The sequence below is a fragment of the Saccopteryx leptura genome, chromosome 3, assembly GCF_036850995.1.
Source record: "Saccopteryx leptura isolate mSacLep1 chromosome 3, mSacLep1_pri_phased_curated, whole genome shotgun sequence".
In the NCBI taxonomy this organism is placed as follows: domain Eukaryota; kingdom Metazoa; phylum Chordata; class Mammalia; order Chiroptera; family Emballonuridae; genus Saccopteryx; species Saccopteryx leptura.
In genome coordinates this window covers 262,822,498-262,839,870 of record NC_089505.1, presented here as the reverse complement: position 1 = coordinate 262,839,870, position 17,373 = coordinate 262,822,498, and the positions used below count along the sequence as shown (strand labels likewise).

The 17,373-nt window shown below is 43.6% G+C and overlaps 2 protein-coding genes across 7 annotated transcripts in view; one reads left to right on the top strand and one right to left on the bottom strand.

The window, feature by feature from the left end:
- The window catches only part of EML6 (EMAP like 6), a 263,423-nt gene extending 253,424 nt beyond the window's left edge, over positions 1–9,999 (top strand). For all 4 annotated transcript variants that reach the window (XM_066378261.1, XM_066378260.1, XM_066378258.1 and 1 more), the window contains 7 exons: positions 513–701; positions 1,933–2,105; positions 2,515–2,677; positions 4,150–4,253; positions 5,525–5,678; positions 6,038–6,138; positions 8,115–9,999. In XM_066378261.1, the coding sequence (XP_066234358.1) occupies positions 513–701; positions 1,933–2,105; positions 2,515–2,677; positions 4,150–4,253; positions 5,525–5,678; positions 6,038–6,138; positions 8,115–8,139 (909 nt within the window). In that variant the 3' untranslated portion in view covers positions 8,140–9,999. The remainder of the gene's footprint in view (positions 1–512; positions 702–1,932; positions 2,106–2,514; positions 2,678–4,149; positions 4,254–5,524; positions 5,679–6,037; positions 6,139–8,114) is intronic.
- A 212-nt stretch (positions 10,000–10,211) lies between these two features.
- RTN4 (reticulon 4) overlaps positions 10,212–17,373 on the bottom strand; it is an 84,834-nt gene continuing 77,672 nt past the window's right edge. For all 3 annotated transcript variants that reach the window (XM_066378255.1, XM_066378256.1, XM_066378257.1), the window contains 4 exons: positions 12,377–12,446; positions 11,841–11,887; positions 11,582–11,640; positions 10,212–11,201 (listed from right to left, as the gene is read on the bottom strand). In XM_066378255.1, coding sequence (XP_066234352.1) covers positions 11,159–11,201; positions 11,582–11,640; positions 11,841–11,887; positions 12,377–12,446 — 219 coding nt within the window. In that variant the 3' untranslated portion in view covers positions 10,212–11,158. The remainder of the gene's footprint in view (positions 11,202–11,581; positions 11,641–11,840; positions 11,888–12,376; positions 12,447–17,373) is intronic.

Sequence of the window (17,373 nt, the reverse complement as noted above, 5' to 3'; positions counted from 1 at the left end):
GTCCGAGAGCAGACACTGGCTGAGCCTGCAGTCCCGGGATGAGCTAGCAGAGACTGGGTGATGGAGAATTCTGGGCTGAGTCTCTCACCCAGAGTGATTGGTGGAGAAAAGACAAAGTGAGAAGGTGGAAGGAGATCGCTTCAGGGCTGTGACTCAGCCGAAAACAAAACACCTCTCCCCTCTCCCAAGATGTCCTGAAAGTGTTTTCAAAAAATTATTTTAAATCGTGGCAAAATATAGATAGCATAGAATATACATCTTAATCCTGTTTAAGTGTACAGTTTCATGGTATGTAACACATTCATCCTTGTGTAACCACCGCCATCCACTCACAGAACTTTTTCTTACTATGCAGACCTGAAACTGTACCCATGGAACAGTGAATTCCCATTCCCACCAGCCCATGGCAACTGCCTCCTGCTGCCGCTGTGAATTTGACTACGCTAGATAATTCATCCGAGTGGGAAGATACAGTATTTGTCATTTTTCTAATAGTGTTTTGATTACAACAGGGAAAAATTTTAGTGGGGACCAAAGATGGAGAAATAATTGAAGTTGGTGAAAAAAACGCAGCTTCCAACATCCTGATTGATGGACACATGGAAGGGGAGATCTGGGGCCTGGCCACACACCCGTCCAAGGACATCTTTATCTCTGCCAGCAATGACGGCACAGCCCGCATCTGGGACCTGGCTGACAAGGTGAGGGGACTGCTCTGCCTGGTTCTGGTGCCCACCCACGTGGGCCTCACAGAGTAGTTAAGAGAGGCCATGCCTGGGGTGGGGTTAAAAAGCAATCAGCCACAGGTCAATAATTAAGTCAGGAACCTAATGAAAGAAGTCCCATTATAGTGGGAATAATCTAAATGAGAATAATTATTCTCTTGTCATGGAAGAACATACAAAACCTTTAAAAACGAAAGAGAGAAATCATCTTCCCTGTAAAAGAAGACTAAAAATGATTAAAATGTTAAATGTTCCCAGATGGAACATTTCAATCAAAATCGCAAGAAAGCTTCTCTTAGAATTTGGAAAAACAATTTAAAATATCAAAAAATAATTTTAAAAACATCATCTGGAGTAAAAATCTAAAATAGTAAGGAATAGTCAAGGGAAAAAAAGATTGTTACCAAGCCTTGTCTAATATTAAAACAAGTACTTAAGTTTTTAATAATTAAAGTACTTGGTTTCATTACAAAATGGCTACTTAACGTCTGAGTCCTATTTTCAGTGTACAGATCAAAGAACAGCCATGCAAAAGCCTAAGCGTGGCTATATTATAAGCAAGTTCACAATTATTATGATGCTGATTATTAACAGCAGCTATCATTTTTATTAAATACCTATTACATACCAGATGCTTCACATATACTATTATTAATGCTTACAACAACCTTGCAAGACCAGTATTAATATCATTCTTCTTTCAAATGGGAAAATGAAAAAGTAAGTTAACCAAACACACCCAGCCCAGTGAGAGCCAGGATTCAGGATGTGAACAGAAGCGAAGTGCAAACTCTTACCTGAACAATAATAGGTTAGCAATCTAGGGCCGGAGGGTCAAGGTTGGCCTGCTGCCTGTTTGTACAAGTTATATCACTCTTTCATTAAAGCAGCGTCTGTAGCTGCTTTTGTGCTACAACAGCAGTTGAGTGGTTGCCACAAATCATATGGACCCCAAAGCCTGAAATACATCCAAACCATTTACAGAAAAAGTTTGCCAACCCCTACCCTAAACCGTGATGTGTCTCACGCTGCTGTCATCAAAACCTATTGCCCAACTAGCTCCTCAGGACAGTACCTAGAAGCAAGCACTTTGGAGGCCGACAGTGGCAGCAGACGTAGCCTGGCTGCCCTGCCTGGGACAGGGTCTGCCCTGGAGACCAGCGGAGGCCGCCAAGGGCTCGGGTGCTGTTACTTTGTATCAATGTAGAAGCTGCTGAACAAGGTGAATCTGGGCCACGCAGCCAGGTGTGCAGCCTACAGCCCTGACGGGGAGATGGTGGCCATCGGCATGAAGAATGGAGAGTTTGTCATCTTGTTGGTGAACAGCCTGAAAGTTTGGGGGAAAAAACGAGATCGGAAATCTGCTATCCAAGATATCAGGTACATAGCAGGTGCTCTGGGCAGGGAGGAGAAAGGCATTCTTCCGAGGGGCTCCCATTCCAAGGGCCATGGCTGGAATGAACTCATTTGTAAGAAGGTCCCTTTCAATAAGCCAACTGTGAAAGGAGTCCCTCTCACACATCCATTCTCAGACATACCTGTACTGAATTCCACAAGAGTGTGGTGAAAACCTCTTGTGAAATGCCCTTCTGCAGAAGCCTGCACACATGCATTTCCTTAGTGCCTCAGGCTCTGATCCAGAGAAACTGTTTAATTCTCTGTAATGTAGGAGAAGCTAAGTGAGCTATGAAGTGAGATCTCACTGCTGTTGAGTCTGGGAGCCCGTCCCAGAGCACACCTCACGCCTGACCAGCCCCCAGTGACCTTGCTCTTGGATTGCTTTTTCTAGAATCAGCCCAGACAGCAGATTCTTAGCCGTTGGGTCTTCGGAACACACAGTTGACTTCTATGACCTCACTCAGGGCACAAGCCTGAATCGCATTGGCTACTGCAAAGATATCCCGAGCTTTGTCATTCAGATGGACTTCTCTGCAGATGGCAAATACATTCAGGTAGCTTCAGCTCTACTGTTACCTGGGGCAATCAATAATAACAGCAATAATAGCAAGGGCTTCTATTAATCGTGTGCTTACTGTGTGTCAGCCAATGTGCTGATTTACTCTTTACAGAAACCCTGTTAGGTAGTTACTTTCCCCGTTTTGTAAATGAAGAAACAGGCTTAGAGAATTTAAGCAGGTTAAAGAAATAGGATTTGAAATAGTCGAGTTCAATAAGAAAAGCAGGAAACACAGCTCTAATCATCTGTAACCCTCCTCATCACCTCGCCTTCAGAGCTTCCTAGGTTCCAGTTCTCAGGCTGCACTGAAGTTGGTCACTTCTTATACTTTTTCAATTCCAATCCAAATCCTACTGGGTAGTGTGGCCCCTTTACACCTGGGACCTGGATTCCAGATAATGGGCTGGAGTGAGAGCTCATCACTGGGTCCAGGAGGTAAGGGCTGGTGGGAACTAGCACGTGGATGGGATAGAGGGCTCCCACCCTCGAAATTGCAGACCAAACAATTTCTCCAGCACTCTGAACAAACAGTGCATTTGTGAGCTGCAGTTGTTCACTGTGAAAGGAGAGAGGACATGTCCATTATGAGAAATGTAATAAATGAGGCACTATGGCAGGCTTTGGACAGAATGGTCCTGGCCCCTGCTCTCCTGGGGCTTGCCTTGTAATGGAAAAGACAAGCATTAACCAGATGGTCACAAAATATAATTACGAATTATTATGTTCGGAGAAGAAACAGTGCAGGATGCTGTGGAAGCATTCAACAGGGCTGAATTTACATTCACATCCTTTCTGCATCAGTGGTATTTAAGCTGAGCTCTGAGGATGTGGAGTCAGCCCAACAAACAGGGCTGAAATATTGTTCCAGACTATCTGTCCAAAGGCCCTGAGGTGAGACAGATTTCAGCTCATTCCATGACCTGAGATGTAGGCAGCAGTCATCTTCTGGATAATGATCAGTTTCCCCTAGAAGATTCTCAGAGAAGCAAGGGTCAGGCCCTACAGCTCCCACAATCATCTATAGCAGCTGTGAGAAAACTAGCCTGCCTTCTGTACCAAAGGACCGTGGCTCTCCGAGAGCAGGGATTCCCAGACTTGAGGGAGCATCAGAATCACCTGGAGGCTTGGTTACAAACAGGCTGCCGGGCCCCACCCTCTGAGTGTTTGATCTGGTAGGTCTGGGTGGGGCCCCGGCATGTGCATTTCTAACACATTTCCAGAGGATGCTGATGCTGCTGGTTGGGAACTCCCCTTGAACCACTCCTGGGGTCTTTGGGAAATAGTGAGAAATTCTGTGGGAAAACGCCCTGCTCATGTGAACTTGGGCTGACCAGGGCTTTGTAGCCTGCAGCTGCACTCGGGTTTAGAGAAAAGTCCTGGGATGGGGTGGCTGGGCCAGTGGTCTGGGAAGCAGCACAGCAGAAGGGGAGTCGTGGGCTGTTGAGATGGTTTCCTTCCACTCTGCAGGTGTCAACAGGAGCCTACAAGCGCCAGGTGCATGAGGTCCCCCTGGGGAAGCAGGTAACCGAAGCCATGGTCATTGAGAAGATCACCTGGGCTTCCTGGACAAGGTGACTGGAGAAAACCACTTCTTTTTTTTTTTTTAAGATTTTATTTATTCATTTTTGAGAAGGGAGAGAGAGGAGGGGGAGGAGCAGGAAGCATCAACTCCCACATGTGCCTTGACTGGGCAAGCCCAGGGTTTCGAACCGGCAACCTCAGTGTTTCAGGTCGATGCTTTATCCACTGTGCCACCACAGGTCAAGCACCACTTCTTGAGGAAAAGGTCACAAGGGAGTCTCTTGTCTCAGGCTAAGCCTCCAAGTTTGTATGTAGCTGGGCTCTGAAGCTCAGAGATAAAGGTATCTTTTTTATTTGGCGGGAGTGAGCTTCTTGGCACCAGTTTGAGAGTTTGGGCTACTGGATTTGATCTGGCCTGGGCCTAGGCATGCAAAGTCCCTCCTTTTTTTATTTTTTTTATTTATTTATTTTTTTCTGAAGCTGGAAACGGGGAGAGACAGTCAGACAGACTCCCGCATGTGCCCGACCGGGATCCACCCGGCACACCCACCAGGGGCGACGCTCTGCCCACCAGGGGGCAATGCTCTGCCCCTCTGGGGCGTCGCTCTGCCGCGACCGGAGACACTCTAGCGCCTGGGGCAGAGGCCAAGGAGCCATCCCCAGTGCCTGGGCCATCTTTGCTCCAATGGAGCCTTGGCTGCGGGAGGGGAAGAGAGGGACAGAGAGGAAGGGGGGGGGGGGTGGAGAAGCAAATGGGCGCTTCTCCTATGTGCCCTGGCCGGGAATCGAACCTGGGTCCCCCGCACGCCAGGCCGACGCTCTACCACTGAGCCAACCGGCCAGGGCCAAAGTCCCTCCTTTTGTGTAATCCATCCTACAAATCCCCAGTCCTGTCCAGCAAGCACAGGGAAACCATCCCCAGCTCCTGACGGAGCCCTTGTAGTTAGCAGGAGGAAGTGGGAGGGTGGCCCTGCCAGCTCCGTAGGAACAATGCCTCGCCAAGTCAAGGGAAGAGAGGCCATCAACCTCTGAGCTCGAAGGAGTCCCCACTTTCAAACAAAAAATCAGGAGGACTATAGGGAAGAGGGAGAGAATCAAAGATGGAAGTAATTTTCTTTTAGTTGTGAAAGGGGCGCGGGCAGAAGAGAACAGTAAGAGCTGGGTCGAGGGGGAGGGGACAGATGCTTTCCTGCTGGAAGAGCCACGTGACAGTCCTGAATTTTGTCAGATACTCCTGTCCCCTTCTCATCCCTGAGAGGATGCCTGACTGCGAGAAGCCGTCTCACAGGTCTCCTTCTAACACTTCTTCCTGTTGGAACAGCATTCTGGGAGACGAAGTCATTGGCATCTGGCCGCGAAATGCAGACAAGGCTGACGTTAACTGTGCCTGTGTGACCCGTGCTGGCCTGAACATTGTCACAGGAGATGACTTTGGGCTGGTGAAGCTCTTTGATTTTCCATGCACAGAAAAATTTGTGAGTCTTCCATGGAGTAACCTGCCGCACTGCCTCCGCGCTCGCCCTCCTCCTCTTCCGCGCTCGCCCTCCTGCACTGTTCCCGAGAGGTGGCCACATCGGGGCGGCCATCTAGAATCTAGCCCTGTGGGAATCTGGCAACCCTCACCCTCCATCTCCCCTGGAGAGCTGGGGGAAGGGCAGACGGTGGGGTCGTGGGGCGAGGCAATGGGAAAGCCAGTGAAGGGCTGGTTGACAGATGCCCAGAGCAAATGGAAGGAGGGCGCTGGGAAAGGGCTCTGAGTCCTTCAGGGGAAGTGGTCCATGGTTCCTGGTAGGAGCAGAGTCTCTGAGCTGTCTCCACTCACTTTTGCTCACAGGCGAAACATAAGCGTTACTTTGGTCACTCGGCTCACGTGACGAACATCCGTTTCTCCCATGATGACAAGTATGTGGTCAGCACTGGAGGAGATGACTGCAGGTACCACCCTGACTAATTGGCTGCGATACCGCGAGCCTGCTCCTCACTCCCTCCCCCACCCCACCCAAAGCATCCTGTGGCGCTGAGGGGGGCTGGTAAATAGGAAATTCACTGAGTCCTATGAAGACAAGACTTTCCAAGTATAAGGGATTTAGTGTCTGGCGATCCCCTACCCAAACCTTCTCAGGGCTGTGTCCGCTAGAACTGCCCTGGGATTGGTGATACATGCAGGGCATGTGGTAGCTGCTCTGAGCTTCGCTGGATGGAGGAACAGGCAGGGGATAGACCCAAGACGGCATATTTCAGTGGGACCTCTTGAACAGTCCATAGCATCATTCTAAACAGGTTAGAATGACCTTGATCTATAGATCTTTTAACTCATAACTTCCAACTGATCACAAGAACTCTTAAGGTTGATGATGAATCCATAACCAAAAGAGGTTTAAAAGAAATACTGAGCCTCAGTTACACTGAGAAACCAGCAGGGCAAGTGTTCCCAGTCTTCCACAAGCGATCAGGGGAGGGGTGTAGCCGTTAGGCCCCATGCTAGTTAGCAGCAGAACCTCAACCAGCTATTGGAACCCTGGAGCCAGGGCTCTGTGTAAAACAGACACATTGCTCTGGGAAGTGTGACTGGTCTTCCAGTGTTTCTGGAAGCACCCCTTCCGGCCTGCTCTAGAGAGGATACCAGCATTTCTAAGGCGGCTTGCTTCTGTCCCTCCACCAGCAGGACGAGCTCATTCTAAGTCACTGGCTTCTCCACATCCAATGTAGTCCTAGTTGTGGTCCCCATCTAATGTAGTTGACTGCGACGTGAATATTGGTTTCTGTTCAGCCCAAGCAAAACGTTTTTGGGGGGTGGTGGGGGGAGAAGAAATGCATGCATTCCAGATATTTTTCAGTGGTCTGAGTGAGGTTGTGGAAGAGGCACTGTAGAGAATTCCTACCAAAAAGCACTGTGTGGAACAGGGGTCCCCAAACTATGGCCCGCGGGCCACATGCGGCCCCCTGAGGCCATTTATCCAGCCCCCGCTGCACTTCCAGAAGGGGCACCTCTTTCATTGGTGGTCAGTGAGAGGAGCATAGTTCCCATTGAAATACTGGTCAGTTTGTTGATTTAAATTTACTTGTTCTTTATTTTAAATATTGTATTTGTTCCCATTTTGTTTTTTTACTTTAAAATAAGATATGTGCAGTGTGCATAGGGATTTGTTCATAGTTGTTTTTTATAGTCCGGCCCTCCAACGGTCTGAGGGACAGTGAACTGGCCCCCTGTGTAAAAAGTCTGGGGACCCCTGGTGTAGAAAATGGCCTCAGAGGATGCTTTCTGGTGGCCTGTCTGTGAGCACCCACCTCTGATCTACTCTGCCAGCTGCCAGCACTTAGAGCCCTTCAGATAGGACTGCCAGCTCCCTGTGGGGTGTCAACACCCATCGAAGGAGCACCAGCCACACTGGAACAAGCCAGCAATAAGAGGCATAAAGTGCATCTGTCACCTGGTCACCCCAGGCAGGAGAGACAGGTGACTTTTGATTGCTATAAAAGGCAGAGCAGTAACCTTTCAAACGCAGGGCCCCTAGGCCTTCGTCTCCATGGGAGCCTCCCGGGATCCCTGGCTCTGCACTGAACTCTAGAAAGGCTCTCCTGCTCAAGTGGAGCTGATAAAACCTTTTCAGTAGTAACAAGAGAGATAGTGTGAAGTCAGACTGCCAAAGTCCTCAGTCAGTACACACACTGGCTGTGTGAAGAGCCAAACCAAAGGAGGGGGGAGACCTTTAAAAATTTTTTGAAAACCATAGATCTTTAATGGGTGTCAAGATCCCTGGTTTGCCTTTTTATCCCCTGAAAGTGACATTGACATGTTTGGTACATCATCACCTGAGCCCTACTCTGAAGCACTTGGTAAGATTGTTTTTGTCACTTTATCAAGTATGATGTCCAGCCCTGTAAAGTGACTGTCCAATCTGCACTTTCAGTGTATTTGTGTGGCGCTGCCTGTGAATGCCAGGACCCTCTTTCTTGCTGCTGCCACTCCCACCCAGCAACTGCAGAGGCAGTGAAGGCGCCTCCTCGCCCAGGCCGCTGGGGAGGCCTCAGCGCTGCAGGCCGCGCAAGTGCCTGTGCTCGTGAAGTGGTAAGACTGCCCCCACGCTCGGGAAGCTCCAAAACTGTGATGCCAAGAAGGAAGGTCAGTTCTAAAACGTTAAGACTGTTTGCCTCTCTGTTCCTAAGACTAAAAACCGGATGTACTAACACTGACAAAAAAAAAAAATCCTATCTGATAATGTAGCCCACTGACAAAATTTAAAGCCTCAGTTACCCTAACCAATATGTAACTTTTAATTTGCATCAAAACTTTTACAAAAGATGTTTTGCTATTGTTTCTATATACTTTAAAATTTTCATTTTTACAAATAAGTTGAACAAGACAGCTTAAGTTAGATGCACCGAAATTCTAGAACTATCGATAGCCTCTGTTCTCCACATTTAGCTTTCAAAACCAAATGAGCCATGTATAAACAAGTTAAGAAACTTAATTTTTTAACATTTCGTTTGCAGAGTTTTATATCCGTTAAGTGCCTTTGAAAGTTTCCAGTTGTGTGGGCTGCTATCTCACCTCCCACAAATTATCTCCTTTCTACATATGGTGCTAAAACTTCAAAACTGAGGAGGGCTACAGGACCCTTAACAAACCCTGGTCTGTCACCCATGTCACGTGTTTAAGGCTTCTAAAAGGAAGGACACCAGCTACCTGCTTGGGAAATAGTGGCTACAGGAAGGTGAGCAACAAAGGAAAATTCAGGAGGGAGGAATTAGAATGAGTTTTTATTATGTTCCTTGCCAAACCTACAAAATCAAAAACAGAATTCAAATAAAAACAAACCTCTACTCTAAAACAGAAGCAAAATAAATAAACGCTCACCTGTTTCCAGGAGGTTGAGCTGCTTTTTCTTGTTAAATCTAAAAGGTAATAAATGAAGTGACCTGAGGCTCACTGGTCACTCCAGAGTTGGGCTGACCTGACATCACTGATTTGCTTCTGAACTATGTATATAGGTCGTCCAGATTAAAAACAAACAAAAAAACAAAATCTCTACAGAACAAATTCTTAAGCCCAAGCAATACTTGATAAATCAAGATTATAAAACACAATAACCTTAAGAGTTCTCAGAGTTGGTTGGATAACCAAATATGACTTGGACAATGCTACCTAGAAGATAGCTCAAACCACCTCTGTCCGACCTTACACCTGGCCGCCCAGGGCGGGAGGGGCTGACGGCACACACTAAGGTAGGGACTGTGACTGAGCACATGCATACCCACAAGTCCTTCCAGTGAACTGAAATTTTGGATCTTGAGTTACTGGCTAGTTGCAGTTGTCAGTTTAGCGAAAAGGTGAAATGAAGCATTTTCAATTAAACAGATTAACATGTACCACAGAAGTGCTTCAGCATTCTAAATGGATTAGATCATTAAGCTATTTTTATATGCCAATTTATATTAATGCCTTACATTAATCCACGGATAGGTTGTTGGGCCACAGTTAGAGTCCCCATGCAGTCCTAATTGTTTTCTGTAACCATGTGACTGGTGATGCTGAGTGATGACCACGTCTGCCTATATTGTACCACTGACCTTTCATACTGGTTGCCTCTTGCATTGAAATAATCATGTGGAAGAACAATAAACTGATCAGTGAGGATATGTACAACTATATTTAAAGAGCAATAGTGTGTGTGTGTCAAGAAAACTTCTTAAATCTTACTAGTAAACATTTATATGTTATGGTTTTATGTATGTTCATAAATCCTGCACTGTATTCTATGTTAAAATATTGGTGCATGAATTTATTTTCAATTATCAAACTATAAAAATACATAATTTAAAGACATTTTGGTATGTGTCAAATAAATTCGAATATGTAAAAACATTTCTTTTGTTTTCAAAGTAAACACAGTTGCACCATTAACTGAACACCTTCCTAAAAACCACACTGGTTGAAGCAAAGTCTATACCCCTTTGTGTGGACTTTTAATCTGCTGCAGTTTCATGAAACCAAAATACCAAACATCTTTTAAGTCTATAAGCTTTATTGATACTTCGCTTTTACAGTTCACAATGCATTCCACAGATTTAGTTCAGTACAGCTTAAACCACAATTGTATAAATCTTCATTTTATAACTTCTTGCATAACAATGTTTGATATTTGCAAACAACGTTTTTGGAAGCATTAGATTCAGTCCATAGATTCAGAGTTTGTGATGAAATTAACTACGGTAAGTCTGTGCGATGAAGTTCATATGGTGAGTTCTATGTGCATGGCATCATTTCATGTGGAAAACAGATGGTAGTGCTCTTACAAATATATTTTTTTCTGCTTATGTATTTGAAACTACACATGTATAACCAATGACCCAGAAATATCAAGCACTGTGGGGAATCTGGAAGGTAAAGGTCTAAGCATAGTAAAACACTATATATAGATATATATATATATAATCTATATTTACTTATATTGGCAATTAATATAACAGTAAAATTCACAATACACCTATAACATACCAGAAAGGCAAGCTTGTTCATTCCTGCGTTAGTGGTATGATCTCGTCTAAACATTTCATTTCAGAAACTCTGCATCAGTCTACACAGACCATACACAGTGCACAAACTGTGAAAAGGGTTATTTTTTTCAACTCCACTTTCTCTGCAATCCCCACAATACAGCAAGACTACCTGCAACAAAGTATAATATACAGCTTTCTCAGATCTTTTTTTATTCACCAGTGCCTCACATAGGAAAAACAAGTATGATTATACAGTTTAAATCCATACATAGCAGCTTACAATACTTAAGATGATGAACACATGGCAGTCAAGACAGGTGACTTTTCCTTAGACACTGCATTGCTAAAAATAAAGATCTGTGAAACTGCAATGTCCTCCCTGACCCTCCCCCATGTAATCAATGAATATCCCCTTTATAGATAAATTCCTACTGTGAATTATTTCAGACTTTTTTCATTCAGCTTTGCGCTTCAATCCAGGAATTTTTGCTTGGATCCTACAAATAAAAAAGGTGAGGGGAGAGGTCAATGTAAAAGTTTTAAGTATTTTGTTTTCTCCTTAAAATACTATCCTTTAAGAACAACTTGTATAGTACTCTTGTACAAGAAATGAAATTCTAAGGCTTTCAAGCTGTAATTTTGCTACGTTGGCTTCATGAATTAGTTTTAAACAAAGCCTTAAATACACATAGTAAACATAGAAATAAATTATCGAAACATTAGAAAAAAAATCTTTTAGCAATTATATCACACTTTAGGTCTGAGTTTTGCTGTAGTCTCTATGGCTGAATTATGAATGAAAAGACTGCACTGTTCTCAGTCTACTACACTGCATTCTTAGTAAAAAAAAAAAAAGTTGCAGATTTTAAATACTTACTTAGCCATAGCATCTTTGACATTCTTATTTGCAAGCCCTAGATAATGATCTATCTGCGCCTGAAAGAGAAGTATGAAGGATTTATTAGAAAATTACCATTGCTAAAGAATCAGATTAACCATTACAATGACCCAACAAATTAAAGGGGTGAACCATGTTTCTCACTTTTATAAGACTTTGGAAACTGGCACTGTTACATTTCTAAGTTCCACATAATAAAGTGACCTCTGTATTCTGAAATCTGCAATTAAGAAATTACCTGATGTCGTTCATAAATAACAGGAACACTGAAGAGTGAAATCAGAGCTGAAAAAGAAAATATAGAACCTTTAAAGTGAACTGGCATGATTTAGGGAACAAACACTGAAAAGCCATCAAACTGGCAACACTGCTAAGCTAGACAGGCAGTGTTCCTAATGAATGAATAATACACGGGCTTTCCTGGATACAAATACCACTGGAGAGCCTCTCCAGAGCCATGAGTTAACTGAGGGAGGATGGATGCAAGAGCCATTCCTGGCTTCTAATTATGCCACACAGACTTTATAAGATATAGGTGGGCTAGGTAGATTTACAAGTGTACCATCAGATAAGGCCACCCTTGTTCTGGTTTATCACTGTTAGCTGGAGCACTCTTCAGGAACTAAAATAGCATTTCAATTAACAGTATCAGCAATGAAAGAAATTACAAGCTCAAACATACCTTCTCTATTTTTCCTACTATGAGAATATTCTCCAATAAATCTCTAAGCTCCTTACACATAATTTTTCATTCCAATGCTTTAGTAGACTTACCCAAAATCAGTAGTGTCAGACCATTGAACAAGGCACCAACATAGGTAAATACCCACATCAACACTGCAAACTATAAAAAAAATAACGTTAGCCTAAAACAAAATTCAAGTGAAGTTTAAGTTTTCAAATAAAAACATCCCACTTAAATGCCAACCTAGTAAGAGGCGTAGTCCTTGGATACTTGGTAAAGTACCATGGAGATTTTATTTTTTTATAAATTTTTATTTTAATGGGGTAACATCAATAAATCAGGGTACATATATTCAAAGAAAACATTTCCAGGTTATCTTGTCATTTAGTTCTGTTGCATACCCATTACCCAAAGAGAGATCGTCCTCCGTCACCCTCTATCCAGTTTTCTTTGTACCCCTCCCCCTCCCCCTCTCCCTCCTTCCATCCCCCCCCCCAACCACCACACTCCTGTCCATGTCTCTTAGTTGAGATTTTATTTCTAAGTCACCAATCTCAATTCAAGATTTCAGAATCCTAATTAAAATAACAGATTTGCTTCATTTGTACTGTTGGTCAAATAAGTTTGTAAAATATGATTCTTATGTTTGCTCGCTTATAGTTTGCATTGGGGGCTAGGCAACACCAGGTATATGTGGTCTGAGAAATTGCAAATTACCTTCCTGCTTGGGAGGGGCCATTGTTTTTGCTAATGTTTGCTGGAGGAGAGGTTTTCACACCAGAAAGCTTTGAAAAGAGAGAGAAGAAGGAGAAGAGGCAGAAAGAACCATGTTTGCAGAGTGAGAGAGGAGAGAATGCAGAGTGCTGAAGGAGAAGCCATGAAGCCATGTTTGCAGGAAAAGAGAAGGTGTGCAGATGGGGAACCAGAGCTGAGGGGCTTGGAGAGCTTCCTTAAGACTGGTAGGGCCTTTGATTCTCGGAGAATCTAGGAGAATCAAAGAAGATCCTCCTGGTTGTGGAACCAGAGAATGTGTCAGTGGCTTTGTGAGCTCTGACTGAATGAAGAGGGAAGTGTTTTCCCTGTGTGTTTGCTCGTCGGCCAGTGTGAGACTTGAATAAAGAAATGGCCCACCACTTTTTGGCTCCACTGTTTCTTTACCATCTGCCCGAATTCAGTGGGAACCTGCATGTGCATGGCCACGATGGTGGTGGCTGCTGGCTTTGCAACTACCAAATAGTCCTATTTTCTTGGAGATCAGAAAATATGCCAAAGGTTAATAACTCCAGTTCTAATATCGCAGTTAACTTTAAATGGGAAGACTGAAAGGGTATTATGAGAATTCACTATTAAAACTGATTTTAAAGTATGAATAAATTACTTGACAATCTACAGGAACTGAATAATTCAGACATTAAAATCTCATATCTGAATAAACAACAAAGGGGCAGGGAGTACTTATTATCAGGGAGACTAGGTGTCAAGTACCAAAATACCACCTGTAGCAGTTTATTAAGGACCAGAAGCACTGTTTGCACAGTGATACATTTTAACAGCCATAATTAACCCTGGGAATGAGGACTCACACTTCTATACCTATTAATAAAACTGACCATTATTCATTAGCCACAGCCTTCTTTATTTTACAAACTCTAACATAGTTCTTATATATTAGTTTCAGCACTGTTTTAATTGCTTTACAAATATAAACTCATTTTTTCCTCTTGACAGCCTCACGAGGTAGGCACTATTATCAAAACCACAGCAGATGCAGACACAGAGAAGGTTAATAACCTGCCCAAGGTAAGATTTCACTGTCCCCTATTCATCAAATAACAGCTAGGGAAAGGCTTTGCTTCTAAAACGTGATTTCATTTTGAGAAGTCCTTTATTTCTCTCCATGAATGGCTGGACAAGAGAATTTTGATGTTCTCTTCCAGTGCTAAAGCTTGTTGACATCATGTGGTATATAGACTCAATGACAGTTCAAAGCAGTTCTTGAAGACTTGTAAACACAAAGTCAATCTGGATTTGTAAAAATACTCATACCAGCAATTTCTTTCCTTATTAAAAGCCTTTTGTGTGTCTGGCAATTACTCTGCACTAATGAATAAGTAACAAAAGTATCACCATCTACAGGGATTATATATATATAGCACATATAACATGGTGTAAATGAAAAGGAGAGAGGAGTTAGCACCTCCAATTTCTAAAGCAGGGTTGGTTGGTGAACTTTTTCTATAAAGTAAAATAGTAAGGTAATAAACATTTTAGGTTTTGTGGGCCACAAGGGCTGTCACACATTCTTTGAATATTATCTTTGAATATTCTTTGATTATCCTTTACAAATGTAAAAAACTATTCTTAGTTCCCAGGCTGTACAAAACAGGCCATGGGCCTGACCAGGTGGTGGCGCAGTGGATAGAGCATCAGACTGGGATGCGGAAGACCCAGGTTCAAGACCCAGAGGTCGCCAGCTTGAGCGCGGGCTCATCTGGCTTGAGCAAAAAGCTCACCAGCTTGGACCCAAGGTCACTGGCTCGAGCAAGGGGTTACTCGGTCTGCTGAAGCCCCATGGTCAAGGCACATATGAGAAAGCAATCAATGAACAGCTAAGGTGTCACAACGAAAAACTGATGATTGATGCTTCTCATCTCTCTCTGTTCCTGTCTTTCTGTCCCTGACTATCCCTCTCTCTGACTCTGTCTCTGTAAAAACAAAAAAAAAAACCCCAAAAAACAGGCCATGGGCCAGTTTGTTCATTTGTTCACCCATAGCATATGTTTCTTCGTATCTTTCTTCACTCAACAAAATCTGACTGCCTACTATTTGCTGGGTACTGAGCAGTAATTATGGTGTTCAAACTCTAATAAGCTTATTTTACTACAGGTCAGGAAGACACTTTGGACTCCTCCACCCCACTGTCAGTTCTACAAATAGCAACACTCTGGCTACCCCTACAACTGATTTTCATTAATGTTCAGGGTAACAAATTCAAGCATTCTTAACATCTGTCAATGGAAAATCAAAAAGGAAATGCTGCCCTGGGCGTAGCAACTGCAAAGAACACTGGTAAAGGGCTGAAGTATGACTCTAGCAAACCTTTTCCCTCTCACATAGTTTTACAGACTCTTGTTGCAGAAGCTAAATATAATTTCTGCACTTGAGCAAGTTTACAGAGCTATTTTCATCTATCACCATCCACAAGTATAAAGGGAAAAGGTTCTACCTTCTGCATTTTAGAAGAAATTGCTTTAGCAATAAAGTCATTCTGTATGACAGAATTCAGATACTGACAAAGCTAAAAAGAAGTCCTAATTTAGCCATTAGGTCACTGACAAGGTCCCACTCCAAATCCACAAGGAGAGAAGCCTGAGACTTCGCACCTGGGCTGAAGGGGGCTCAATGTCACTACACTTGCCTCTTGGAGGATACTTCTTAAAAGCCAGGCTTTCCAGAGGCAAAGAGCGGGACAGAGGGAGGCCTCCCATGTCTGTGGGCCTGGCAGGTGACATAAGTGCATGGGCCGCATGAGGACTGTGGCCAGGACAGGCGCCCTCCCTCTCCAGGAGATGCAGCCCCACCGGCAGCCGGCAGCCAGTGCTGCCAAGCTCTTCCATTTAAGAGAAACCAGAAGTTCACAGTTTTACATGCTACGTCAGATTTTTTAAATGTTGCAGCTAAATTTGGAGAAAATTGAACACTTCAGACACCCCAAAACAAATATACTGGGTAAGGTAATATACTCCCAGAGAATACTGTCAGAAGAGAAAGGAGCTGTGGTAAGAACTAGCACCCAGCAGGTGCACAATTACTGTAACTGTTACATAGGAAACAGCAACTACCATTTTTCTGAACTTACATTAGGTCAGTTAATCTCATCATAACACCTGGACAGCATTATGCTAAGTGAAATAAGCCAGTCAGGGAACAGGTACCATGATTCACTCATACATAGAATCTAATGAACAACATGAACTAACAAGCAAAAGAGATAGACTCACAGAGAGCAGGCTGACAGCTGTGTGTTGGGGGGCTCTGGGGCTGGCTGCAGGTAGTGGTAAAAGGATTGAGGGAAAAAAGAAAAACCCTCATGGACACGGATGGACAACAGTGTCATGACTGCCAGGGACAGACGGACAACAGTGTCATGACTGCCAGGGACGGACAAACAACAGCGTCATGACTGCCAGGGTTGGGAGAGGAACAGAAAAGTGTGGGGGGAGGGATAAATGATGGTGGGCGGAGACTTGACTTGGGGGGGTGAACACAGCACAGTGTGCAGATACGTGCTGTGAACTGTGCACCTGAGGCCGGTATATTTTCGTTAACCACTGTCACCCCAATAAGTTCAATAAAGGGGAGATAAAGAGACAGAAAGATAAGCAAGCTGCCAGACCAGAGGTTACAGTGATCTTAGGTTTATCTGACTCTAGAATCTACCTGCTCTGCTATACTTTAACCCCACCTAGAGTAACCATTATAAATGGAAATTTATCATGAACGTGCATGCTATCATAAAGAGGCAGAAAACAGGTCACTTTTTAAAAAGCCGCTTATTTTAGACCTATAATTTCTATGCGATGCCATGGCAAATACTTTGCAACAACACAGCCAATGCAAACTAACCGTGGATGTCAAAGCTCATCTCTTTGGGCAGCAATGAAACTGAAGGAAAAAGGACAAAGTCCAGTGAAGGTCTAATACGTACTTACTGAAAGAGGGCAAGGGCCACGTCTTGTTTGTCTTTTATCCAGAGGAATTAAATTTGACTGTGTAACACATACCTCATTAAAAAACTCTATAGATTTTTATTAGATGACGTCTCAGTGGGGGTGGGGAGAGCATTTCTAAAGGAAATGAAGGGAAGGTGCTTAACAGAATGTCAGATATTACTTTAGCAATTCTGACATTTTCAAATGTTTTCTGCACTTTTAAACACAGAAGTATTTGATCTTTTTTGAAATCTCCAGCTTCATTCATTAATATCACTTTGTCTCTACATTTTCTCCAACTCATTTCCCTTCTAATTTTCTGTGAACCAAAGAAACCAGAAAGGAAACTGTCAAAACGTGTATGTTAATAACTT